This window comes from Oncorhynchus mykiss, chromosome 17 (genome assembly GCF_057628025.1).
Source record: "Oncorhynchus mykiss isolate SJ-2025 chromosome 17, ASM5762802v1, whole genome shotgun sequence".
NCBI classification, from domain to species: Eukaryota; Metazoa; Chordata; class Actinopteri; order Salmoniformes; family Salmonidae; genus Oncorhynchus; species Oncorhynchus mykiss.
In genome coordinates, this window is record NC_143038.1 from 40,845,248 (window position 1) to 40,873,093 (window position 27,846).

General features: G+C 40.4%; 2 protein-coding genes across 3 annotated transcripts; one reads left to right on the forward strand and one right to left on the reverse strand.

The window, feature by feature from the left end:
* Nucleotides 1–810: 810 nt before the first annotated feature.
* On the forward strand, nucleotides 811–24,749 carry tegt (testis enhanced gene transcript (BAX inhibitor 1)). 2 transcript variants are annotated; one of them, XM_021569018.3, is made up of 10 exons: nucleotides 811–993; nucleotides 5,546–5,644; nucleotides 6,081–6,189; nucleotides 14,058–14,178; nucleotides 19,089–19,137; nucleotides 19,241–19,338; nucleotides 20,997–21,076; nucleotides 21,241–21,341; nucleotides 22,693–22,768; nucleotides 23,010–24,749. In XM_021569018.3, the coding sequence occupies exons 2-10, from the start codon at nucleotides 5,589–5,591 to the stop codon at nucleotides 23,037–23,039; spliced, it is 720 nt and encodes a 239-aa protein (XP_021424693.1). In that variant the 5' UTR covers nucleotides 811–993; nucleotides 5,546–5,588; the 3' UTR covers nucleotides 23,040–24,749. The 2 variants fall into 2 exon arrangements, with proteins under 2 accessions (XP_021424693.1, XP_021424694.1); XM_021569019.3 differs by having other exon boundaries at nucleotides 830–993; nucleotides 23,013–24,749.
* Nucleotides 24,311–27,846, reverse strand: LOC110494192 (ly6/PLAUR domain-containing protein 1). The gene is made up of 3 exons (XM_021569020.3): nucleotides 27,412–27,846; nucleotides 26,017–26,154; nucleotides 24,311–25,877 (listed from the first exon to the last, which is right to left on the reverse strand). The coding sequence occupies exons 1-3, from the start codon at nucleotides 27,461–27,463 to the stop codon at nucleotides 25,645–25,647; spliced, it is 423 nt and encodes a 140-aa protein (XP_021424695.1). The 5' UTR covers nucleotides 27,464–27,846; the 3' UTR covers nucleotides 24,311–25,644.

A 27,846-nucleotide genomic window follows, 5' to 3' on the forward strand; every position in this document is an offset into this window, starting at 1 on the left:
CTGTGTGAAAAAGTAATTGCTCCCTTACAATCAATAACTGGTTGTGCCACCCTTAGCTGTAATGACTCCAACTAAATCCTTCCTGTAGTTGTTGATCAGTCTCTCACGTCGCTGTGGAAGAATTCTGTCCCACTCTTCCATGCAGAACTGCTTTAATTCAGCGACATCGGTGGGTTTTCAAGCATGAACTACTTGTTTCAAGTCCTGCCACAACACCTCAAGTGGGATTAGGTCTGGACTTTGACTAGGCCATTCCAAAACTTCACATTTGTTGCTTTTTAGCCATTTTCATGTAGACTTGATTGAGTGTTTTGGATCATTGCTGCATGACATAGCTGCACTTCAGCTTCAGCTCACAGATGGATGGCCTGACATTCTCCTGTAGAATTATCTGATACAGAGCACAATTCATGTTTCCTTCTATTAAGGCAAGTCACCCAGGTCCTGAGGCAGCAAAGTGACCCCAAACCATCACACTACCACCACCATGCTTGACAGTTGGTATAAGGTTCTTACTGTGTACTGCAGTGTTTGGTTTTTGCCAGGCACAATGGGGCACATGCAACAGTTGCAGCTAAAGCTGGCATAACTAGTGATTGAGTGTAAATGGGCAATTACTTTTTCACACAGGGGAATTGGGTGTTGCATAACTTTGTTAATGAAATAAATAAAAACGCACCATTTATTTTTGTTATTTGTAAACTTAAGGTTCCCTTTACTAATATTAGGTTTCGAAAAAATAAATTCAGAACGGAGGAAAATACTTTTTTCACGGCACTGTATAAAGGCTTATTCAATGCAATTCATGCAACTGTTGCACTTTTGTTGCACTATATTCGGGGCGTGTCTATCTAGCTCCTACGATGTCACAACGTACCCTATAACTTTCATACGTACGCTTTGAAACAACGACAGCATCAAAAGGCTGAAGTGTGGAAAGAAATAGCTTGCAAATCAATCTGTTGCTGACCGCTGTGGAAATATTGACATCAGGTATGTTAATTAAAGTATATTTGATGCAGCCAACCAGTAAATTGTAAACGACACCTGAGATTGTTGTTTTGACGTGATACTGAAGAGCCAGGAGACCGAGAAGCAAAACGTCGTTAGCCAGCAATGTCAATGGCAGCTACTGGTAACGAAGCTAGCTAGCTAAATGGCTGACTTTCTACTACATTTTGTTGTCGATAAATATAAACAAACTGTCCCGATACAATGTTTTATTTTAAGGCTTGTGCTTATATTATTGTTGGTAATTGGAATTTAGCGAGTGAACGTTAGCTAGCTCGCTCACTGTTTCGTATAATCACCATTCGATTGAGTTGCGCTTGATTGGGGGAGAGGGCCTTCGTTAGCCAAATTGGCTGGCTACCTAGGATAGTTCGACATCAAGTTACGTTACATGTCTGGCTATAATGACAACGCCCCCTTCAACGAGCCGAATCATGGTTTGGGAGCATTATGTTACACTACCCAAATATTTAGTTAGGTAGATTTGATTAACTCAAATTGGCAATGACATATGTTGTAGCCTGAAATTAGCTACCTACTGTAGCTTCCTGGTTACACTTTGTCCTCTCACAAGTAGCTAACGTTACTGTCATGTTGAATCCATTGCGTAGGTAGCCTGATGTAACTGGGCAATTGTTAACTCGTTTGCGATTACGATAATGTTTGATCACATTAGACAGAGCTGTTAAATATTTCCCGATAGTTAGCCGTAATAGTTTCTAGTTACTGGTGGCGGGGTGATTTTGGCCTAGATCTATTTACAGTAGTCGTGTGTTTAGGTTAAGCAACTGTCGCTAGCTAGCTAAGTAAATCTGAACGATTTGAGACTCAGAATAGAGGTTTAAACTCAGGAAGCCCATAACTGAGCTGCACTTGGTCAGAACACAATTATGGTTAGGGACAGATCGACATTTACTGTGGGGGAGGGTTGTCAAGTTAAAAAAAAATAATTTGGGGTGGGTCGTGTATTTCATTTTTGGGGGGCACAGGGTAGGGTATTTAGTTTTCCCCCCTGGTTTACATTCGCTCCTCTGCTCATTTTCCCAATAAACCATTTCTCAACTTTTTGATATTACCCTAATAAAGTTCAGAAACATTTGGTATGGCGTGGCTATTAGTATGCTTTAGCTAATGCAGGCCTATGATATGAAGGCAGTGCGCCCCGGTGCTCCAACTGACTCCACTTGAGGTGAGGAAGACTGTTTCTTGCCTACTAGAGTTACTCCTATAATCTAACAATATGTTTATCTTTATACAAAATATTATGTTTCAAAATTAACAAATGATCCTCAATGTTTATATGCCGGTATTTATGCACGGACCGGTTTGGGTTTTTACTTTACCTTCTATAACAGTATTTGAATGTTTGGTTTGTTAAATATGATACGCCATGTGTAACTAACTTCCATTTGTATATTTTACTCCGCTACTTGAGTCATATCTCTCTCTCTCGCTACAAAGTACTGTGTCAGAGGAAACGTAGCTAGCTAATACAGCCTGATAACAGTACTGGTGGAGGCTTAAATCAGCATGTTTGTGCAACAGTATCTTTTAAGTCAGAGAGAGGAATAGGTCAAGCATGAATATGTTGCCTATATGAATAAAGAGATTTAATGTAGCCAAAGATTATAGGGTCCCCTAGGAAACACAACACTTTGGTTCCGATTAATCGGCCATTTAAAAAAAAATCTATTTAAAAGAAAATTGTAATAATGACAATTACAACAATACTGAATGAACACTTATTTTAACTTAATATAATACATCAATAAAATAAATTTAGCCTCAAGTATATAATGAAACATGTTCAATTTGGTTTAAATAATAAGTGTTGGTGAAGAGAGTGCAATATGTGCTATGTAAGAAAGCTAACGTTAGCTAAAGCTAATGTTCCTTGCTCAGAACATGAGAACATATGAAAGCTGGTGGTTCCTTTTTAACACGAGTCTTCAATATTCCCAGGTAAGAAGTTTTAGGTGGTAGTTATTATAGGACTATTTCCCTCTATACCATTTGTATTTCATTAACCTTTGACTATTGGATGTTCTTATAGGCACTTTAGTTTTGCCAATGTAACAGTATAGCTTCCGTCCCTCTCCTCGCTCCTCCCTGGGCTCGAACCAGCAACACAACGACAATTAGCGCGCGCTAACTAGCTAGCTAGCCATTTCGGTTATGCCGACCTCATCTCGGTAGTTGATAGGCTTGAAGTCATAAAAAGCGCAATGCTTGACGCACAACGAAGAGCTGCTGGCAAAATGCACGAAAGTGCTGTTTGAATAAATGTTTACGTGCCTGCTTCTGCCTACCACCGCTCGGTCAGATACTTAGATACTTGAATGCTCAGTCAGATATGCAACGCAGGACACGCTAGATAATTACACATGGTTGATGATATTACTAGTTTAACTAGTGATTATGATAAGTTTAATGCTAGCTAGAAACTTACCTTTGGCATACTGCATTCGTGTAACAGGCAGTAGTCTCCTTGTGGAGTGCAACAAGAGAGAGCCAGGTCGTTTTTGCGTTGGACTAGTTAACTGAAGGTTGCAAGATTGGATCCCCCGAGCTGACAAGGTACAAATCGATCGTTCTGCCCCTGAACAAGGCAGTTAACCCACTGTTCCTTGGCCGTCATTGAAAATAAGAATGTGTTCTTAACTGACTTGCCTAGTTAAATAAAGGTATATAACATTTTTAAAAATCCGCAAATCGGCGCCCAAAAATACAGATTTTCGATTATGAAAACTTGAAATTGGCCCTAATTAATCGGTCATTCCGATTAATCGGTCGACCTCTAGTTCCTACCCTGTCACAATAACTAGTCCATGGCAAACAACACTCTATTCAAAGTGCCTACTGTTATTGATATTATAATAAACATTCTATTTCCATGTTTCCAAAAGTCCACCCAAGTGTTTTGCTCTAAATCGCAATTGCAACATTTGGTTTAAAATAAGGCCTAGTATTTTTGCACATATCGTGGAAATGATCTCAAATGAGTGCAAGAAATGCAGAAATTGATGCAAATGCAGGAAATTATTTTAGGTTGAAGTTGAATTGAACGGTATAAAACAATACGAATGGAGAAAGACCCATTGAAAAAATGTGGAATATGTGTTGCTACCCTAGGGTCACGCACTACCCCTTAAGCAAATGAAGAACTTTTATTAATCAAAAACATAGAATACTGTAAAAAAAAAAAAAAAACATGTTATTTTGCCCATTTCGCCTAGCCCTAGCAGAAGCCGTAGCCATCTGACATAAAGAAATGCATCTGTGTCGGAGCATGCCACCAGCATATCTCACTACATGGCCAAAAGTATATGGACACCCAAATTAGTGGATTTGGTTATTGCAGCCACACCTGTTGCTGCAGTGTATAAAATTGAGCACACAGTAATGCAATCTCCATAGACAAACATTGGCAATAGAATGGCCCGTACTAAAGAGCTCAGTGACGTTAAACGTGGCACCCGTCATAGGATGCTACCTTTCCAACAAGTCAGTTTGTCAACATTTCTACCCTGCTTGAACTGCCCCGGTCAACTTAGACTACTGCGCCACTCGGGAGCCCATAAGGCACTGCATCTCAGTTCTAGAGCCGTTAATACAGACCCTGGTTCAATTCCAGGCTGTATCACAACCGGCCATGATTCGAGTCCCATAGGGTGGCAAACAATTGGCCCAGCATGTTCTGGGTTAGGTTTTGGCCGGGGTAGACCGTCATTGTAAATAAGAACTTGTAATTCACTGACTTGCCTAGTTAAATAAACTAAGTGCTGTTAATATGAAGTGGAAATGTCTAGGAGCAACAACAGCTCAGCTGCAAATTGGTAGGCCACACAAGCTCACAGAACAGGACCGCCGAGTGCTGTAGCGCATAAAAATTCTGTTTCTCTGTTGCAACACCTTTCGTTACTGGGAAAGCCGACATGGTAGGGAGGGCTGTAATTTCTGTTTGTGGAGTTGGACATAGTCTATTTATTAGAGGTCGACCGATTAATCGGAATGACCGATTTTAATTAGAGCCGATTTTCAAGTTTTCATAACAATCAGAAATCGGTATTTTTGGGTGCCGATTTAAAATAAATAAAATTGCTAAAGTGGCAGTCGTTATCCACGTTTAATCATAACTGCGTTCCTACCCCAGTGCAGCTCAATGTAAATAACCGTGACTGTAGGGTCGGTATCTTTTTGGCAAAGCCCCCATACAAGACCTAAGTAATGAATGCAATGTAACTTAGGTTAATCAAAACAATTCATTCCTTACATAAGTGGAGGAGGCTACATTTGTTCATTTTCAGAGAGTTAACGTTAGCTATCTATTTGATCTACCAAAGCATGTGATCCAGAATAGATAGGAAGTGACAATGTACTTTTGGTTCTGGTGACGCAGACACATGTTTCCAGTTCTACCATTCCAGGACATGTAGACTAGTTCAAGTTTCTAAATTAAGAAGGCTGTATTTATTTCATGCTGTACTAATCAACAGCAATGTCTAATGTCCATCTCATATCTGTTTTGTTTCAGGAAATTTTACTCCTGTGACAGGGTCCAACCAAATCCAGACAAGATGAACGTGTTCGATCGAAGTATAAATTTTGATTCCCTTTTTAAATTTTCCCAAATGTAAGTATCTTGGTTTACTGTTTCCACACAATGTCTGGAAGGAGACTCACTGTCACAATGACTGTATCATCATCATCATCATCATCATTATCATCATGAGTCATTCATTGAACAGAAGCAGTCTGTACTGGTCACAAACTGGTTGTGCTACAGACAGTGATGTGTTACCAAATTAGAATATGACTAGATAGGCCTAACTGATAAGGAGGCAGACATTTTTTGTTAGTGTATTTTCTGTAGAGCTAAACCTGTTCCTTGTACAATTAAAAACTCTCCCCTCTATCTTAGCTCCCACTCCACTCAGTCTACAAACCTAGCTATAATGGGGTAGGGTAGTGATGCATCAATTTATCTGTGTCAATATAGTTTTCTCTTGATGTCTTGCAACTTAATGAAGAAAAATAAAATCTATCCATCTATTCCTTATACAATACAGCTCCCACTCCACTCAGCTGCACCTGAAGAATGTGTACTCCAGCCTGGCCCTGTGCATGTTTGTCGCTGCAGCAGGAGCCTACGTCCACGTCGTCACCAGGCTCTTCCAGGTAAGCAGTGGCAGTGGGAACAAGTACATCCGAACTGAAGCACTTTTATTAGTGTGCTGTAATATTAAAGGGCCAATGCAGCGTATTTTTTTAATTTTATCTCAATATCAGATAATTCCTGGGTAACAATGAATTACCTTACTGGGATTGTTTTCAATTAAAATAGCTCAAATCACAAATGGCTCAAATCAAATTTGATTTGTCACATGCTTTGTAAATAAAAGGTGTAGACTGGGAAATGCTTACCTACTGGTCCTTTTTCAACAATGTAGATTTAAAGATAAAAATTTTTAAAAAGTGACGCATGGCTATATACAGGGAGTACCAGTATTGAGTCGATGTGCAGGGTTATGAGGTTGTTGAGGTAGCTATCAAATTTTATTGATCACATGCAGATGTTATACGAGTTTAGCTAAATGCTTGTAAGGACTAGAAGCGAGGCAGCCCTCTATCGGCACCACTGTTTTCTATGTTAGTAATGTGCATATAGGTAGGGTTAAAGTAACTAGGCAACAGGATATATCATAGACAGTAGCAGCAGTGGGTAACCATTTAATTAGCTGTTTAAGCAGTCTATTGGCTTGGGGGTAGAATCTATCAAAAAGAAAAGAGAACCAAAGCACGCTTCATATAATGAATTAAAATGCCTTTATTTGTATAGCATGTTTTAATGGAACAAAGATTGAAATACTTTGACGTGTTTCGGCTGCATGGACTTCATCAGGTAGTACAAATATCCGATGTTGTCTTTTGAACAAACCATTTTCCAATCAACCCTAATTGAAGAGGGAGTGGTCACAGAACAGCTTCTAGTCAAAATGAATTGGACAACTAGTAAACAACACTATACATTCATCATTGAAATAGATATGCTATCAAAATGCACATCAAGGTCAGAAGTATTAGAACCACTAGAAAACAAAGTAATTCTAGCCTTGAGTGGGAGAAATTGAGAATGGGAGAGCCATACATTTATAGTACACTAGATGATGGCTAACATGGACCAACGCAGTCCAAACATAGCATAGGGCATTATGTCCACTAGATGACAGCAAATGGACCACTAAGACCCTACAGGAACTGTGAAAAATCCATGTCTTTCTTTTAAACCAGTGTACTTAGTGGGCTGTAGTTTCTAAATCCCCAAACTTTCCCTTTGGGTTAGCAGTCCCCTTCTAGTTTAGGTCTGAACATGATCAATACCCATAGTTTGTAGGGAGGCAGGGTTGCCATGGTGTAAGTACTTGTAGTCCCTTGCCATGGTATCTTTTTATTTTAATATTATAAAATTAGGGGGTAGATTGGAAATGACGCAGACAATTACATTGATGGAAGTTACAATCTATGGGGTAGTCTTTGTTGCATACGTGTGTCCCTTTAAGCCAAGGTGGGGCGAAGTACGGGCCGTATCCCGCCCGCCGGGCACTTCAATCCAACCTGCATGACATTATTATAATTACGTTTTCTTTACCACTTTTTCTCCCCAATTTTGTTGTATGTAATTGACAGTTAGTCTTGTCCCTTTGCTGTTACTCCCGTACGGACTCGGGAGAGCCGACGGTCGAGAACCGCGTGTCCTCCGAAACACGACCCAGCCAAGCAGCACTGCTTCTTGACGCAATGCCCGCTTAACCCGGAAGCCACCCACACCATTGGTCGCCAGGTTCCCTCAGACACGTGTCAGCGTGCATGCAGTATCTCTAGAGGCATAGCTAGCACTGTGATGCAGTGCCTTAGACCACTGCGCCACTCGGGAGGCCCCGCAAGACATAAAAAAAAGATTATATTTGAGTTCCAATTTTTGGCCTAAAATTACTCATTCCATGATATCCAAACAACCTCCAATAGATGGCGCTGTAGCCTGGCAGGGCGCTCTGTATTTGGTCCTACAGTCAGAATTCAGAATGCGCTCAATAATCATAGCCACTTCATTGCTTGATGACTTTTGATGTGAAAAATGAGTGCTGGGAAAATGAGAAGTGGACTCTGAATGTTGTGTGTTTTTAAAGAAGAATGGACAGCAAAATACTTTTATACTAATATTGGACATAAGGCGGTATGTCTGATATGCCAAGTTGTTGCTATTTTTAAGAAATATAATCTCAATTGTATTTTTCAAGCAAGCATGCTAACTACGCTAGCCACCTGTCCTCTCAGGAAAAGGCAAGGAAGGCCTCAACTTGCCACAAACTTAAAATCCCAACAAAATACGTTTACTAAACGGTGCTCTACTCAAGACTGTAACTAAGGCAAGCTACACAGTGTCACATAAAATCCCAAGCATAGCAAGCCTTTTGCTGAAGGGGAGTTTGTGAAAGACTGTATGGTGGAGACTGCTGGTGTACTTTGTCTCGAATTGGCTTTTACTCTTAGGACAATCACCAGGCGAATGGAAGTGATGGGTGAGGAGCTAATCTCCAAATTGAAGAAAGAAGCAGATGGCTTAGATTTTTTTTTTTCTATAGCACTGGATGAGAGTACTGACACTGCTCAACTTTACATTTTTGTCAGAGGAATAAATGAGAACTTCTTGCGTTGGACTCAATGATGGGAACAACCAGGGGCTCTGACTTATATGACAGGGTGTCTGCCCACTTGGGAAAAATTAATCTACCGTGGAGCAAACTGACAAACGTAACAACGGATGGATCACCAAATCTAACTTGTAAAAACAAAGTAATCTTTTTAGTAGGCTAAGACATAGGGCTTTCTTCTTTTACTAACTCGGAGGAATTTATATTTCTTCACTGTACTTTTCATCAGGAAGATCTGTGTAAAAAATGTTAAAGCTGGAAAATGTTGTCAAAGTGGGTGTAAAACTTGTCAACTTTAAACGGGTAAGGGGGCTTAACCATGGTCAGTTCGTTCAGCTGCTCAATGACAGACAGCACCAGGACTTGTTATATCATTCAAATGTGTGCTGGCTAAGCCTGGGGAAAGTATTTAGCTGTGTGTGGGAACTGAGGTGATGTAGGTATGTTCCTTGATACGGTTGGTAAAGCTGATGACTTCTCCGAGTTGTAAGACAGACTGGCTGGGCGACTTTGCTTTCGTTGTGGACATGTTGGTGCATATGGACAATCTAAATGTGAAACTGCAGGGAAATTGTTATTTGTGCATGAACTGTATTCCAATGTGGAAGTATTCAAGGCCAAACTTGTCTTGAGAACAACATATGAGCAGCCGGTCTCTCGCTCGTCTTCTGACACTGGCAGCAGTGCCTCACCCAGACATACAGTAACACTTTGATCGACCTGCATGCTGAGTTTTCCTGCCGCTCCTCAGACTTCACTGAGACTTCACCGAGACTGAGACTTCACCGAGACTGAGACTTCACCGAGACTGAGACTTCACCGAGACTGAGACTTCACCGAGACTGAGACTTCACCGAGACTTCACCGAGACTGAGCTGGAGCTTGTATGCCCCCTGTCTTTCGACACAGAAAGCACCACCCGACACACAATTGGAGGTCAACAACATCCAATGGGACAGTGCTTTGAAGGAGAAGTACAAAACGGCAACAATACACCAGTTCTATGACTCACTGAATGAAACGTAGTTTCTAAACATTAAAATGCACATCCAAAGGATGCTTGTTTTATTCGTGTGTGTGTGTGTGAGCAAACATTCTCGGTCATGAATTACAACAAATCCAGTCACAAAAAATGACCACTTGTCATCTCTTCTGAGAATCTCTACATCACAGATGACACCACACTTTGCCCTTGCCAAGAGAGGTGACCAGACTCATTGTTCACATTGACTCGAATAAGCGTGACTGGGGTAGGCAAGGATTATTTTTCATGTTGATGGTTATGTAGTGAGAATTATCCAGCAATGCACTTGGATACAGGTCCCCATATGACAATGAACACTTTTATTCAGTCAGATTTGGCCTGAGGTGATTGGATAACTGTAAATATGGCTCGCAATTGAAATGAGAAATGTTCCTTAATCTGCCTTCAAAAAAAGACAATTGTGAAACGGATGCTCTTACCATATGTTTCAGTCAAATTTGAGAGTAGTTTTTTTACACCTGCTGTTACATTTTGCATGTCTCCAGTTGTTTATAATATCTGTTTTTAAGTTTGCATATTGTGACTAAGTTTGTACTTTACATGGGTAGAGATGCAGGATCTGTGTGTGTTTTGACTGTCTGTGACGTTATACATTTTATCAATATTTTGAAATTTGTTCATAAAACAAGGGTAGAGATGGTACAAGGGTAGAATTGTTCTGCATATGTACACCTACAGTACACTAGTAGTTGCATGTCGGTGTGGAAATGAATAAAGGCTTCACATGTTTTGTCACGCATATAGTCCTTCATTTGGTTTCAAAAACGTAATGTGGCCTTTGAGCCAAAAGGTTTGCCCACCCTTGCGCTAAGCTGTCTTGAAGGCGTCTCTTTGTCTGTCCAATGTAGAATACCTTGCACTGTGGACATTCCAATCTGTAGATGACATGAGTGGTTTTACAGGTAATGAAAGGCTTGACTTGATACTGTGTGCTAGTTGCATTCGAAAGAGCCCCTGGGTTTGTGTTCTTGCCAAATATTTTGAGTTACCATTTTACAATTGTCATTTAGCAGGTGCCCTTATCCAGAACAACTTACAGGAGCAATTAGGGTTAAGTGCCTTGCTCAAGGGCGCGTTGGCTCCGGATTCGAACCAGCAACCTTTAGGTTACTGGCCCAACACTCTTAACCGCTAGGCTACCTGCTGTGAAGGTAGTTGTGGACTAATTTGTTATTCAGGGTAAGAGCTCTCTTAAAGCTTATGTCTGGTGGCTCTGGGAAGACTTTGTAGTAGCGTATCACTTTAATGATTCCACAATTATTTTTGATTCTTTTAATGTTCTCTGCTTCAGTGCTACATTTTAGAACAAAGTATACTCTGGTGCATCACAAGGAGCTCCCCTCTACAAAAAGTCCTCTCTGTCAAGATGACCACTCCTTGTCCCTGCTTCTTTCAGAACCTGACTGCTGTAACCTTGGTTCACGAAGCGAGACTCCCAATTCAGCTGATTTGACACTGGTCTGTTTACTGATTGCAAATTCTGCGGACTGTTTGGAATTCTCCATAAATAATGTTCTCTCTTAGCCTTTTGGGGTAGAAACTGTCTGTTCAGGATCCTGTTGGTTCCAGACTTGGTGCAAGGGTACCGCTTCCCTTGCGGTAGCAATGGAGTGTATGGCTTGGGTGGCTGGACTCTTTGACAATTTTTAGAGGCCTTTCTCTGACACTGCCAGGAAAAGAGGTCCTGGGTGGCAGAGAGCAAGGCCCCAGTGGTGTACTTTGCTGTACTCACCGTTCGAGGTCTTCACAAGGGCGGCAGGGTAGCCTAGTGGTTAGAGTGTTGGACTAGTAACCGGAAGGTTGCAAGTTCAAACCCCCGAGCTGACAAGGTACAAATCTGTCGTTCTGCCCATGAACAGGCATTGCTGTCATTGAAAATAAGAATTTGTTCTTAACTGACTTGCCTAGTTAAATAAAGGTTAAAAAAAAAAGAGTCCAAAAGTCCAAAACTTTTTGTAGCTTTTTGTAGCCTATTGCTGCTTTGATGACTTATGACTGGCCAATAGCAAGCTACATGTGCAACGCTCTACTCGTGAAAAGGAAGAGCAGCAGCCTAAATTATAAAATGTTTCCCTACTGCAGCAGTCACGTTCAGATTTGTACTAGTCCTTCCAGCCAAGTCAGTTACAATTGCACATGCTCAAGACCGTAACAATCAGATCTGACTCAGACCCGTGACATTATTTAGAATTCTGGATCCGGATGCATTTAGTTCCTGGAACGGGTCTTGGGTACGTGCGGATCCGGAAAGACCTCTACTCACAACCCTCTGTAGTTGGTGGTGCAGCTGTATAACTTTTTGAGGATCTGAAAGCCCATGCCAAATCTTTTCAGCCCGCTGAGGGGGAAGAGGCACTATTATGCCCTCTAAACAACTGTGTGGGTGTTTGTGGACCATGTTAATTCCTTAGTGATGTGGACACAGAGGAACACGAAGCTCTTGACCCGTTCCACTACAGCCCCATCAATGTAGATGGGAGGGGCGAGCACGCCCCCCATTTCCTGTCGTCCACGATCGGCTCCTTTTTGTCTTAGTGAAGTTGAGGGAGAGTTTGTTGTCCTGGCACCACACTGCCAGGTCTCCGACTCCCTATAGTCAGCGTCGTTGGTGATCAGTCCTACCATCATGTCGTCAGCAAACTTAATGATAAAATATACAGTGCCATGCGAAAGTATTCGGCCCCCTTGAACTTTTCGACCTTTTGCCACATTTCAGGCTTCAAACATAAAGATATAAAACTGTATTTTTTTGTGAAGAATCAACAACAAGTGGGACACAATCAAGAAGTGGAATGACATTTATTGGATATTTCAAACTTTTTTAACAAATCAAAAACTGAAAAATTGGGTGTGCAAAATTATTCAGCCCCTTTACTTTCAGAGCAGCAAACTCTCTCCAGAAGTTCAGTGAGGATCTCTGAATGATCCAATGTTGACCTAAATGACTAATGATGATAAATACAATCCACCTGTGTGTAATCAAGTCTTCGTGTAAATGCACCTGCACTGTGATAGTCTCATAGGTCCGTTAAAAGCGCAGAGAGCATCATGAAGAACAAGGAACACACCAGGCAGGTCCGAGATACTGTTGTGAAGAAGTTTAAAGCCGGATTTAGATACAAAAAGATTTCCCAAGCATTAAACATCCCAAGGAGCACTGTGCAAGCGATAATATTGAAATGGAAGGAGTATCAGACCACTGCAAATCTACCAAGACCTGGCCGTCCCTCTAAACTTTCAGCTCATACAAGGAGAAGACTGATCAGAGATGCAGCCAAGAGGCCCATGATCACTCTGGATGAACTGCAGAGATCTACAGCTGAGGTGGGAGACTCTGTCCATAGGACAACAATCAGTCGTATATTGCACAAATCTGGCCTTTATGGAAGAGTGGCAAGAAGAAAGCCATTTCTTAAAGATATCCATAAAAAGTGCCGTTTAAAGTTTGCCACAAGCCACCTGGGAAACACACCAAACATGTGGAAGAAGGTGCTCTGGTCAGATCAAACCAAAATTGAACGTTTTTAGCAACAATGCAAAACGTTATGTTTGACGTAAAAGCAACACAGCTCATCACCCTGAACACACCATCCCCACTGTCAAACATGGTGGTGGCAGCATCATGGTTTGGGCCTGCTTTTCTTCAGCAGGGACAAGGAAGATGGTTAAAATTGATGGGAAGATGGATGGAGCCAAATACAGGAAACCTGATGGAGTCTGCAAAAGACCTGAGACTGAAACGGAGATTTGTCTTCCAACAAGACAATGATCCAAAACATAAAGCAAAATCTACAATGGAATGGTTCAAAAATAAACATATCCAGGTGTTAGAATGGCCAAGTCAAAGTCCAGACCTGAATCCAATTGAGAATCTGTGGAAAGAACTGAAAACTGCTGTTCACAAATGCTCTCCATCCAACCTCACTGAGCTCGAGCTGTTTTGCAAGGAGGAATGGGAAAAAATGTCAGTCTCTCGATGTGCAAAACTGATAGACATTACAGCTGTAATCACAGCAAAAGGTGGCGCTACAAAGTATTCACTTAAAAGGGGCTGAATAATTTTGCACGCCCAATTTTTCAGTTTTTGATTTGTTAAAAAAGTTTGAAATATCCAATAAATGTCGTTCCACTTCATGATTGTGTCCCACTTGTTGTTGATTCTTCACAAAAAAGATTTCACAAAAGGTGGCCACATAACATAGGTAATGCTTTTTCATTTAACTGGTGAATGACAATTGCCATTGATGTTATTACATTATAACTGTTGCTGTGTGTTTTGTGTCCATTAGGGTGGGATGTTGACCATGCTGGGCTCCCTGGCCATGATGGCTTGGCTGGCTATGACTCCCCACAGCCCTCTGACTGAGAAGAAGAGACTGGCCATCCTCTCTGGTTTTGCCTTCTTCACAGGTATCCTCATCTGCCCTATAGCTCTGTCAGAAAAGGGCCTACACAGTGTGTGCACTCATTCAATCACCCGCATGCATTTAAAAGCATTGGATTGGTGCAAACATGGCTGTAGGGAGTTTTCACCATAGAGATCCTATTAAATTACGAAAGGGACTTTCATAAACCCTCACTTCCAGAATGGGGTGAAATTGGCAGCCATAAATGCGGTAAAGAGGTCAATCGAACTTGACCACAACAATGGAATTGCCATGGAAACTCTTGGTGGGAAGATCCTGAGTTGCCCCCTAGCAAAATTAGGTTACATTTTAGGCTATAGTTTAAATGTGTATTAATAATCAGGAGTATAGTGCTTGTATGAACGGGAGTTAGCATTTAGCAGTCGCTTCTTATAAACCTGAAAAGGGACAACTTCTACATGTTTTACAACAAAAACAGACAAATGTATCAATTGGACTTTAGCAAACACATCGTGGGCCTGTTACAATACATACAACTTGACGGATGACAAATATCCCTTTTTGTTACATCAGATTTGTTGAATGTGGGCCAATCTGGTCAATGGAACATTGTGTTCCGTTGACTCTTTTACCGCATCTTATATTGGTCATGGAGAAATCCAAACCAGTCTAATTGGAATGAATGGCAGTCGAGGCATAATCCTTTTTTTGGTTATCAACCTTTTATTTACTTTTAAAGGAACACAGACAATAACAAAAAGCAGCCGGAATGGTCATGCAGTAGGTAAATACAATTAGAATAGACCACATGGCCTATACATCCATACACTGTTACATCAATAAGGGATCAGAGCTTTTACCTGGTCAGTTGGTCATGTTTTGTACACTCAATGTATATTGCCCACCCGTGCTGCATCAACCTACACTCCAGCGCCTCCTGGTGACCACCCCAACTCACCCAACCTGATCTCCATGACATTAAATACTGTAATCAAGCAATTGTGATAAAATCAGCAGGGTACACTTTTGCACATGAGTAACAAGTAAAGAAAATGATAATGAACAGGTAATCTTTTGGGAAATAAAGTTGCTACAGTAGTTCTTCAATAACCAGCTGTCAATTGTTTTTGTCAAACCTGACAGTTATACAGTCTTTACTGTAATGACATAAGTGGTGAATTATCATTAAAACCTCTACGGGATCGGTGTCCCTAACCCGGGACGGTTGTTGCTAACGTGCACTAATGTGACAGACATGTCTTATATGGGCAGAAAGCTTAAATTCTTGTTAATCTAACTGCAGTGTCCAATTTACAGTAGATATTACAGAAAAAAAAGACCATGCTTTTGTTTGAGTAGAGTGCACAACAACAACACTTCATGGTAACTGGTTTGATGCATTCACCTCTGAAGCTAAGTAATGTACTTACTTTCAGTATTCTTGCTCTGATTTGTCATCCTGAGGGTCCCAGAGATAAATATTTAGCATAGTTTGATAAAAATCCATTTTTATTATCAAATGTAGGAACTGGGGTCTACAGTTTGACTCTCTTGCTCCACACCCACCCTGCCTGGCCATCTAGATGTGTATAAGTTAATGAGCCGTCATGTATGACATTCCTGGGAGTGTGTAAACGTATTTTTATATTACCATAGCATTTTTGTATGTTCCATCTAGTTATCTATTTGAAAATGTATCAATTGACCAATTTGGCACATTTGGGCAAACTCAAGGCAGGCTTGATACAAAATATTGTGCAGTAATGTAATTCTTCAGTGGATCAGTGTAAAATGTTGTGCACACTGCTGGCATCTGGTGGCCAAAATCTGAATTACACTTCGACTCCTGTCTGAAAGTATGGCCTTTCTCTTGTATTTCAAAGATGATGAAATAAAAATAATAGAAAACGCATGTTTTGTTTGTTTAGGTAAAAGATAGGGTTTACAGTTGTGTGCGTACTTTCACTACAAAGTGTGTACCTAACACTGGGAAAGCTGCCTGTGCAAAATCCAACCATTGCATCCCAACTGTATCAATATTAGGTTACCTGTCTGAGTTAACTTGAATAACTTTAACCTGTTAACTTTTAAGGATTTGAATAGAACATACCGTGTCAGTTGTGGTCACAATAAAATCCACTGACAGTCAAGTAATAGCTAATCAGCCTGTACATTATACGCCTTTAACAATAGTCCAGACCGACTCGTGTCCATCTTCCTGTACTAGCCAGCTCTCTTCGTTGCTGTTTAACTCACTCCAGGCTAGTATTGATGTAGTATGTGAACTAATCAGTCTTTCTGAACAGTCAGTTAGTAATCCCACCAGAGAAGAGTCCTTTTATCCATGCCAAACTTGGTGCAAAACCACACCAAAGGAAAAACCTAGCTACATTAAAAGCTGCGCTGACTGGTCAGTTCGGTTGTTCCCTGTGACGAAGTAAAGGTTTGCCTTGCATTTTCCCGGATTTTGATATGATGTAGCTTTTTATTTGAGTGATTGCAGCCAGACCAGAGAGCCTCGACGTCATGTATAGTTGCATTGTTTTTAGAGGTAGGTAAGCTGTGAATTATCACTAGCTTACAACACCGAGATTTAAAAAATTTTTTTTTTGCCGAAGCTGTCTAGTTATGTGCGCCGTCTAGCGTTAGCTTAGTGTGGTTAACTGTTTACGAAAGGACTATTGAGATACTTAGCAACATGACATTTGTGCTAGTTTACAACTAAAAGATGCTGCATAGCTAGCTCTAGCTGAATGTGCAAAGCAAGCACCCTTGATTCCGTATTCCTGACAATCATATCATTTTAGCCATCTACAGTTGCTTACCTTTCTTTTAGCTCATTTCAGACGAGGCCGCGAAACTGTTCGTGTCCCATGGTTCGTGGCATGGCAGGCATGGGCATACTCAAAACTCCCTGTTCGCGGGGATTCCCTCTAGCGTTCTTCCTCTCTCACGCGCATTTTTACTTTGTCAAATTGAATGTCCAAACTCTGACCGATCAGTGCGGCTTTGAATGTTGCTAGGTTACCCGTGGGCGTGGTTTTGCACCAAGTTTGGAGTGGATAAAAAGGACACCCCCAGAGAACAAGTCTGAATGCTGGCCATCACGTAAACTATCCAGCGGCACAGCAATACCCACTGTTGGATTCTGGGGGAAACTTTGAACATTGTTATACTCAGAAGTTTAGGAACATTAGTTACAGAAGAGACCTGAGGGGTGCCATAATGAAGCTTGGGAGGGGCTGAGTGCAGGGAACACGATTGCATGTTCTCCCATTATCAGTGGAAGTACTGATAAGGGGAGAAACTGTTGAAGGCTCATATCACTTAGCTCCCTGCTTAGCAATAATGATGCAATGTTTAGCGATTAGGAGACTCCCACCCAAAGTGGGGTATGAATACTACCACGGGGGAAGCCATGTCTGTGTCTGAATTACAGCTGTATCGACCCTTAGAGAAGCTTAACCAAGTTGAATTCTTCCTAGTGTCCGTGAGTTATTTACTCTGAAAAATAGAACCTAACATTGAGAGAATCTTCCTCCTTTGGACTGGAAAGTTATCATTTCTGCGCCATGTTTGAGTGTGACAGCAGAAATGCTTGGAATCTGCTTTTCTGAGACCAGTCCCTTTTCTTTGAAAAGGCCAGATGCATGGTGTAGTTGCATTGGTGAAGTTACTGTAGTCTGCCATGACTGTAGTCTGCCTGGCCAGAGTGGGAGCGTTCTTCCTAGCCGCCTTCAGAATGCAGTGTCGGTCAGTGAATCTGCGCACCAGGAAAATCAGGGTTTGGGATCCGGCTGAGTTGCCAATGTGCCTGCCTATGCAAAGAGCTCTCATAACTTCCAGTTCGGTACCAGTCAGCTCTGGAAACCACTCTGGAAGTTCTCTTGATGAAAGAGTGCATTCTGGCCCTATTCTCACATTTTTCTGTTGCATGCCCTCATGGGAAGCCATTTTCTCCTCCATCGTCCAATTCTGGTTTGGCCCTTAATCAACTTCTCCTTACATTTGTCAAGTCTATTGTCCAGCTTGCACTCAGCTCAAAGTTTTTTTTCAATTGTTTATTTTTTCCTTTTTTTAAAACCAGTAATGCACTTGGAAAAGTAATCCTGAATTAAATCCAACTTTTTTTGTACTCCACTAAACTCTGAGGCGATGAACTCTTGTTGGTTTACAATAGCTTCATCTAACACGGTAGCTAGCGCTTTGTTGTCAGGAGATGTCTTCTTTGATTTAGCTCGTAAAGCGTGGCGTGTTATCGGAAGTTACTAAATACTGTTACAGGTTAACTGTGTTAAATCAACTGAAATGCTTCTGAAAAAGCAGCCATATTTCTGCATATTTCTGTCACATGACTCCCATTAGTTAGAGGCATAATCCTGATTTGATCTGAGCAGGAAAATTTAAGTGAGACGTGATATCAGGAAACGTATAATAGAATTGTCAACCTAAAAATATTGTCATAATTATAAATACAGCTTATTCAGGTTTTAGAAATTCTGTATAAATATCCTCTAAATATGTAAACAGACAAATGTCTCCATTTTTTGTTTTCTTGGAAAGCTGTGAGTGCTATTATATGATACAATATCACTGATTTCAGCCAGTGTGTGGCTATAGATTGACTCTATTGTTTGAATGGAATGTTTGTATATTGGCAGTTAATTTCATAAATATTTTTCAAATGATTTATTTAAGTGGATGGCTAGCTAGTGAACAAACATTAATATTCATTCTTCAAACTCCATTGTGTAAAATAATCTTATCACAATGGCTGACCTTTTATTCCATCATAAGAAGGTTCATGTCCGTTCTAATTCTATGTTTTCCCATATTCCCATGAGGGGAGGGTACGAGTACACACTTCCAAAGAAAGGTAGAGAATCGGAATGCAGCCTATGTATTTTTAGCTATTGAAGTAGCCATGAGCTGATGTTTTCCTCTTCATTTCAGGTGTTGGTTTGGGCCCAACCATGGATTACGTCATCTCTATTAACCCAAGGTAAGATGACAGTAATAATGTGTATAGTAGCTAGTTTCTTTCAATGAGGGGTTTCTCCTGAGGTGACTGAATGAGCCTCACATCTCTCTGCTCCTACAACTAGCATCATTGTGACAGCCTTCCTGGGGACCTCAATCATCTTTTTGTGCTTCACGCTGAGTGCCCTCTACGCCCAGCGCAGGAGCTACCTCTTCCTTGGAGGTAAAGTGCTGAACTTTCTTATTCATGCATAACGGACCAAATAATGAAAGACTAGCACTGTAGTTTTGAGTTCCACGAAGTGGGTGTGGAAGTGGTGACAGCAAAAAAAGATATCTAATAAATAAATATAAACCACCTGGTACCAACAACCTGTATGGTAAATTGCTGAGGTTGGTGGTGGAATGCATTGTGACTCCTGTTTGTCACATCTTAAATGTAAGCCTAGAAGATGGTGTGTGTGCCCTCAGACATGGCGGCAAAGGTCATTTCGCTACCCAAGAATAGCAGAGCACCCACCACTTTAATGATTTAAACAGCTGACCAATCAGCCTGTTACAAGTGCTTAGCAAACTTTTTGGGGAAAAGTGTTTTCAAATGTAGTTATTTTATAGAAAACAAATGAACAACCAATTTTCAGCATGCTTATAGGGAAGGGCGCTCCACATGCTCGGCACTGACACAAATGACAGATGATTGGCTGAAAGAAATTGATACTAAGACGATTGTGGGAGCTGCTCTGTTAGACTTCACTGCAGCTTTTGATGTCATTGATCATAACCTATTGCTGAAAAAACGTAGGTGTTACGGATTTGCATCCTGTCTTATTATGGTTTGAGAGTTACCTATCTAATAGAACAGAGGGTTTTCATTAATGGAAGCCTCTCATGCAATTTCAGTTTGTGTGTGTGTGTGTGTGTACCGCAGGGCAGCTGGCTCGGGCCATTGTTTTCTGTTTTTACTAATGACCTTCCACTGACCTTGAATAAAGCCTGTGTGTCTATGCACGCCCGACGACTCAACAGTATACACATCGGCTGCCACAGTAAAATAATTAACATCCTTAACTACATGGAACTCTGCCACACCAGGTATTTAAAAAAAACAATGTAACCTTTATTTAACTAGGTAAGTCAGTTAAGAACAAATTCTTACTTGCTATGACTACTTACCCCGGCCAAACCCGGATGACGCTGGGCCAATTGAGCACTGCCCTATGGGACTCCCGATCACGGCCGGTTGTGATACAGCCTGGATTCGAAACAGGGTGTCTAATGACTCCTCTAGCACTGAGACGCAGTGGCTTAGACTGCAGCGCCACTCGGGAGCCCAAGCTAGCAATAAGAACAGATTTTAAAAAACAGATAAAAGAACACCTTACTGCACAAAGGGGACTGTGAAGAGATGGTCATTTTATATATCTTGTTTTGTAATTTGCACGTATGTATTAGACCTAGATATTGTGTGTATGTACTGATATGTAGGCTGTGTGTGACGCTTTTTTTAATGTATGTATTGCGGTCCTTGACTAATAATGTTCTGTATTGTTTCATGTGGACCCCAGGAAGAGTGAAGGGGATCCTAATGAATACCAAAGTGTTCTGTGCTGCTTACCAGATATTGTGTAATGTAAAGGAACTGAAACTTTAGAAAGTAAACTCACACACCTTGAAGTGCTACCAGGTGCATAGAGAAAAAAAGTGTACTCATTACCAGTGTGCTGTAGTTTTCCTTTTTTATTAAGGAACTTAAACTTACCACTCTGGATTTAGTGAGACTGTGCTCACTAAATAAATGTTACCAAATGCACATACCCTTAATAAAGAAGTTTCCAACTTTCTATTCTGTTCATTTACCACAAAAATATTTCTGTCTTTCAGGTACTCTAATGTCCGGACTGTCCATCCTGCTCCTGGTCTCTTTCCTCAACATGTTCCTGGGGTCTGTCATGTTGTTTACGGTAAAGAGGAAAATAACCCAATATTGTTATGTTTGCTTTGATCCATTATTATTGCTACACAATGCTGCCCAATGCTACTCTTCATGGACTTAGCTATTAGTTACAGTATGACTTAGTGCGCTGGTTGTCATTTTCACCAAGCATTTCTCTCTCTGTGTGTCTAGGCTCACATGTACCTCGGTCTGGTCATCATGTGTGGATTTGTGCTGTTTGACACTCAACTCATCATTGAGAAGGCTGAGATGGGAGACAAAGACTACATCTGGTAAGGGACACACACTCTCTCTGGGCCTGGTGATGAGGGTGAGTGGTTAGATGTTGAAACACATTTTTTTGCTATTGTCATCTGGAATTTAGTCTGTCAGCCCGTGACTGTAAATTAAAATGTTTCAGTGGTATCACTCCTAAAGTTAGGAGCACAACATAACATTTTTGGAGCACCAGAAAAAAGGATAAACATTTTTGTTGTTGTTGAGATATAGCCTTATTGGGCATATATGATTTTGACTGTAAGCACATGTTGTGCAATAGAAACTAATCGGTAACCCTGTAAATAGATTTGTTAATTTATAAAAAGCTAAAATGTTGACGTAAATACCCGTCACTGAAAATAGTTATTTCTGGAATATTAGATTTCTACATAGTTATGGCCCTATAAAATGTCTTTATTTTTGTTAACATAATTTCCCATTTTTGTTTTGCCCAAATTCCGTTTCATCCATTTAGTGTTCACTTTAAAAAACAAAATTTAAAAAAAAATGGAACATCCAGTTTCAAGTCCAAAACAGTACTTAAACCACATCAGGAGACTGCTTTTCTAAGACATTTTTTTTTTTTTGTGTAGTTACCCTTTAATTCAAGTGCACACCATGCACCTATAGCAATAGACTGTTTGGTTAAAAGTGTTTCTGTAGCGTGCGTGCTCGCGCAGAGCTTGCAAAACAAATGACCAATGGATTGATGCAAGGAAGCATATCTTTCTGCCAGGTAGGCATAGGCTACTTTGTACTTAACATTTAATTGAGAAGGTTTTTGAGAAAGCCTTTCCATCTACCAAAAGGCAGTTGCCGTTAGCGATGCTAATGATTACACAAAGTGGTAGACATGCGCACGAACGGTACCGCGCGCGCACACAGAAGGGACATTCCTGTGCTTTGCATCTTCAGAAGGTTGCAGGAAATCCGAATCCCTGATCCGCTCTGTTCATGTCTCGTGATATACTTGGGCAAATTGAGTGAATCTTTCAAAATGTTTGGGCTAGAAACAATCTGTTTTGATGTGGCCTAGTATTGGTGCAACCATATTCGCTAACAAATCTGTTGGCTTTTTTTTCCCTCTAAGGCACTCAGAAACAACAGTACAGTGAAACTTAATCATTACAACAATTATCTGGTTGTTTTTTTTCTAGGCGCACTGGTGCTCCCAAAGAGATTCCAGGTCGCACAAGAAAATATTAAGGAGCATGTTTATGGTTGCTTTAGGTTTAGAAGAAAAGATTGTACACAGAAAAACATACAATACAATTGGTATGCACTTGGTAATTGGGGCTCTTTTACAATGAACTTATGAAGTGTTTTGTAAGATATATGATAACTTCTCTTTTCACTCTGTTGAAGGCACTCTGTGGATCTCTTCTTGGACTTTGTGACCATCTTCAGGAAGCTCATGGTTATTCTGGCCATGAATGAGAAGGTACAATATTGACAGTGTATTGCTATTTATATAGCATACCGACTGTAATACACTTCCACTATCTCTCATACACGTTGCTATGTTTTGAACCATAGAAAAACATGAACCTAGGACCAGAAAGCATTCTAAATACAATATGTGCGATAAACCAGCATATTGTACTTTGTAGAAATGTTGCACTTTGCACTGCTAGGCTAGTAATGGTTTAATGTCAGTTAGGTGAAGTGTTCTCTTTATTTAGCAGGACAACAGGAAGAAGGAGAAGAAGTAAATGTGGAGGAATGCAAGCAAATAAAAGATCTGTGACTTGGAATTGCTTCAGGAGTGCTTCTGGTGCATTCACATAACTGCTTAATTATTCAAATTATTTAGACCATGTTTGATTTTGTACTTTGATATAGTGTCTTAATTGTTAGGAATCGATTGGTTTGGAATTTGGCTTTGGCGTAAGGTTTGACGTTTTTAAAAGTTGATGTTAAGGTTTTTAGACGTCCCTGTGTCTTTTTTTTTGTTTTGTTTTTTTAACTCCCATTTTGAAGGGATGGTGTAGTTAACTAACATACTTATTTCGATAGTTATTTTTGCATTGTCAAGTAACGATTTGAGACAATTTGTTCTTTGCTCTTCCATCTGATTAAGCAGGAAATCAATGCCTCAAATACTTTTAAAATTGCCACTTTTTATATACCAACTGATTTAAAGTACAGTATCAGTTTGGAGTTGTGCGAGGTTGTTAATTCTGTGAATATTATCTGTCCATTTGGGAATTCTGCCATTTTAAATAAGCCACACACTATATTAGTCTCAATTATGACATCACAGGCTTTTTGTTGCAATGAGTAATGAAGAACATGATGCATTTGTAAGGTGGACATTTACATGGGGTATCATTTATTAGCAAATTACAAATATTACTAGTGCTTTTACAGTACAATCCCTTTTTACTGAAATCATGCATTCGTAACATTTCCCCTTCAATGGGTAATTTACTGGTTTCATTTAAGACATTGATTCTCTCTGTGAGGCTGCTCTAACCAGTCTTTCTTTTGTAGTTTGTGCCAATAGGGGATCTTGTCAGTTTGTTTTAATAAGATGCAAATGATAGAGCAGACAGCTTTGCATCTTAAATGTTAAATATTCAGACCTTGCACGGACTCATCTATTGAAACATAAATGACATTTTTCAATGTAATTGCTGGTGGTGTCGTCTGCTATGGTGTCAAGAAAGTGATGTTTTATGGATGGACTTGTATTGAGAAGTGTAATATATTTTCCTCATAATGAATTTTGTCAAGCTTGTTCTCTTTCCACTACTAACAAAGATTCAGTGCTTGAAATAGAGGTGATCAGTAGAGAATCTGTTTCATGTAATTAGGTGACATGAAAGAAATCCCACTAATCTTCATGTTATTCCCTATGTGCGGGGGTAACAACATTTATTGAGAGAATCTCCTGTGACAGGGGTTACAGGATTAATTGAGAAGGTATGGCAGTACTGCCAAAGTCAATTAACTCACTGAATCACATGGCATAGCATCCAGTTACCAGTCAGAACGTGTCCTCATCTACCCAGGAATAGCTTGGCTAAAGGATTAGCCATTAAATGTTTCAACCTCTCGCTTGATGTTGGTAATCTAGATGACGTGAAATTTACTTTTTCTGATATGGGTCGTAGTCCTTCATTTTAATTTTTTTTTAACCTTTTTTAGTTGAATGACATTGAACAGATAATCTGGCAGTCAAACATCCTCTGCTATGCAGCTCAAGGCTTTATTTTCTTAGAAGTGCCAATAACAATACAAGTTTACCAAACTAATCACCTGTTGCTTTTCAACTGAGGATTTTACTGTTTCAAAAATGAAATAACTGCATATCTTATACTGTGAAATTTGTTTTGCTTTTATGGGAATTACTTTTGTAATTCTGCTACATTTAATGTAATTTAAATTTGTTAAAATAAAGTTTGATTAAGTCAATGACACTTATGCTCATGTTTTAATAATGGTTACAAAGTAGCACACATCCATCCCTATGGGGATTTTTAACAGGGTTTAATCACTTCTATCTGACAGTGTACAAAACCATTAGGAACAACTGCTCTTTCCATGAGACTGACCAGGTGAAAGCTATGAACCTTTACTGATGTCACCTGTTAAATCCACTTCAATCAGTGTAGATGAAGGGGAGGAAACATTAAGCTTTGAGACATGGATAGTGTATGTGTGCCATTCAGAGGGTGAACGGGAAAGACAAAAGTGCCTTTGAACGAGGTATGGTAGGTGCCAGGCACACCGGTTTCTGCCAAGAACTGCAATGCTACTGGGTTTTTCATGCGCAACTGTTTCCTGTGTGTGTGTGTGTGTGTATCAAAATGGTAACTTGACACAACTGTGGGAAGCATTTGGCATCAACATGGGCCAGCATCCCTGTGGAACGCTTTCGACACCTTGTAGAGTCCATGCGCTGATGAATTGAGGCTGTTCTGAGGGCAAAAGGGAGTGTAACTTAATATTAGAAAGTGTTCCTAATTTTTTTGTACACCAAGTGTGTCATCCTAACTGTAAACATTATGTATAGTACTGAATGTACCCTGTCATCTCTGGGGTATAAACACTATTTGATTCGGTGCAGTCTGCACTAATGATTAAAGTGTAATTTACTATGGATGCAACATATTTTTATGAACTTTTGGGTCAGATTTAATATACTTCCTAAATTTCTCACTCCCGTCAATGGACCGGTATGTGTCGGACAGCTCTGTTGCTTTGATTTCAGAATCCCTGTCCAGTCATCTCTCAGGACAGTGTTTGCTCCAACACCAGGCACCTCCACACCTGAGAACATTCAGTCCAATCTAGCCAATACCAGTGTCCATATCAGGGCAGTGTTGCCATGGAAACAGTGATGATGAGGAGGAGCGCAGTGGGTCTGGTGGGGGGATGGCTGGGGGCCAGGGAGATCCTGGGGGGGCGGGGTCCGTTGCAGAGGGGGGTGTTACAGCAGCTAATGCAGACAGAGCCCACCCGACCAGGGACACAGAAAGACTGATACCCTGCTGAAACAATCAGACAGGTGGAGAAGGAGGCACAGGCCTTCCTGTAAATCACACCTGGAGGGAGATAGAAGACAAAGCCTTGGCCAAAAATTACACAAAGGGTGCACATTTTAGATCTTGTAAAACAAAAGTTATTTACTATTAACCTACTAGAATAAATTCAGACTTGATGTCAGAAAAAGTCAAGGCTCACCATTTTCACCCACAATAACCTCCTTCTGACAGGCATTCTGGATGTTTGCTGTGCAGTTGACAATGAACTTTGGAGCTGAACAGTCATTGTCCAACAGAGTCTCTTCACAGTGGTAACACTGCATCTGATAAGGCCAGACTGAAACGCATGCACACACACTAATTGTGATGCCTAAAATACATGGAAGGAAATCTCTAGTTACAGTGCACGAGAATGGAAGTACGTGTTTCCAAGCAACCTCCATGGAGATAATGCAGTGCAGAAACTCCACAAGAGGGAGCCATTTCCCTCTGTTTATGCCTCTATTCCCTCTAATACATTGATAAGTCCATTGTCCAGTGCCCTTTTCAATCAGATTGGACAGTAAAACAGCAGAGGTTTAAACCTGCTTAAAATGCTATAACCACTGCTTTTTCAACTACACTGTTACTCATTTTAACACACTATTATTATGACCACTGTCTCAGGAAAAGGAGATATTCAGATGCACTTTTAAATGTGAAGGCTATCCAGTCACTTGTGGTGAAATGCCAAGTTCCAACAGCCAATACAGAGATAATCATTAGTATGAAGAATCCTTGACTCACTCAACCTTGCTTCCATATTTGTAATCAGTACAGTCACCCAGCTAGTGTTCAACAGAGACGTTTGGAATAGATCTGTTGTGCTTCCTCTGACTATCTGGGCTTGATTGATATGTTATGCCTGCATGATCTGATGGATATTGCTTGCAACACATACAACGCATTATAGGAGCACTTTGTAAAACACATCGCTATATCACTAATTTGACCCCCCAAAACGGATTACATCCTATATTCATGGTACTGTACTTTGTCTCTGTCTGTCGGGTCATTAACTATAAAATATGAATGCAATGTGGCCAAACATTATTATTGCATTAGCCATAGTTCAAACAAAAATATTAACCTGTCTAACTATAAGGGTGTTGGAGCAGAAATTATTCATGCGTCTGTCTGAATGACAGATTGACAGAATGCCCATTTTAATCATGTTCACCGACTGGTATTATGATTATGACAGGTTGGCTCAGACTCCAAAGGTAAAACAAGTTCAATCATTAATTTATGTCATTGTGTGTAATTGCGCATGTTTAGTCTACATTTAAAGCGATTGCATTCATATTTGCATCATTTTAGAACATAATGTATACATTATATTAGCAGAGAGCCTTAACGCATGGATTTAGTTGGGTAGGCTAAAAGGCTTCTCAAAAATCTCATTTTATTGTTGACTATAAACTTTAAATTGAGAGATTTTGGGGCAACGAGACAGTAATTAAGAAATGAATTATTACTCCGGATTGCCACTGTTATAAATAATATAAATAAACCTACACTGACATTTTAAAAAAGAGAAACAGTAGTTATGTACCTGAGCAAAGGACGCATCCACACAGAGAAGCGAGGAGAACAAACGATTGCATCGTCCATAAACTCCATCAGGTTACTTTTTCTCCCAAAAAAACATTACACAGTTGTATGGTCAGCCTCAATTTGAATCCACTTCTGATAAAGTAGGAGCAGTAATATCACCAGTAAGCATGCAGTGTCATGCCTAAAAAGGTTTCTAGGGGGCTTGCTTCTCCTAACTTTGAGTGCGCTCTGTTTGGCAAGCGCCACAGAATCAATCTCAATCTGACGCCTCGATCACACCGACGGTGTCATTGCGCAAAATGGGACGTAGCATCATCTGGATGTGCAAAACGTAATCATTCTGCTACCATTTCTGTCGAGCCTCCTACGCACACAGTTTGATGCATATTAGATAAATCCAATGTATGTGCCACACAGAACGCACTGCAAGAAG

What these genes read in the sequence shown, in the direction of transcription:
- LOC110494192 (XM_021569020.3), bottom strand. Translation starts at nt 27,463, where the DNA reads ATGCAATCGTTTGTTCTCCTCGCTTCTCTGTGTGGATGCGTCCTTTGC. An exon ending in TGGATGCGTCCTTTGCTCAG is followed by an intron (nt 26,155 to 27,411) that starts GTACATAACTAC and finishes CATGCGTTTCAG; the next exon opens with TCTGGCCTTATCAGATGCAG. An exon ending in GGTTATTGTGGGTGAAAATG is followed by an intron (nt 25,878 to 26,016) that starts GTGAGCCTTGAC and finishes ATCTCCCTCCAG; the next exon opens with GTGTGATTTACAGGAAGGCC.
- tegt (XM_021569018.3), top strand. Translation starts at nt 5,589, where the DNA reads ATGAACGTGTTCGATCGAAGTATAAATTTTGATTCCCTTTTTAAATTT. An exon ending in GTCATCTCTATTAACCCAAG is followed by an intron (nt 19,138 to 19,240) that starts GTAAGATGACAG and finishes TCCTACAACTAG; the next exon opens with CATCATTGTGACAGCCTTCC. An exon ending in GAGCTACCTCTTCCTTGGAG is followed by an intron (nt 19,339 to 20,996) that starts GTAAAGTGCTGA and finishes TCTGTCTTTCAG; the next exon opens with GTACTCTAATGTCCGGACTG.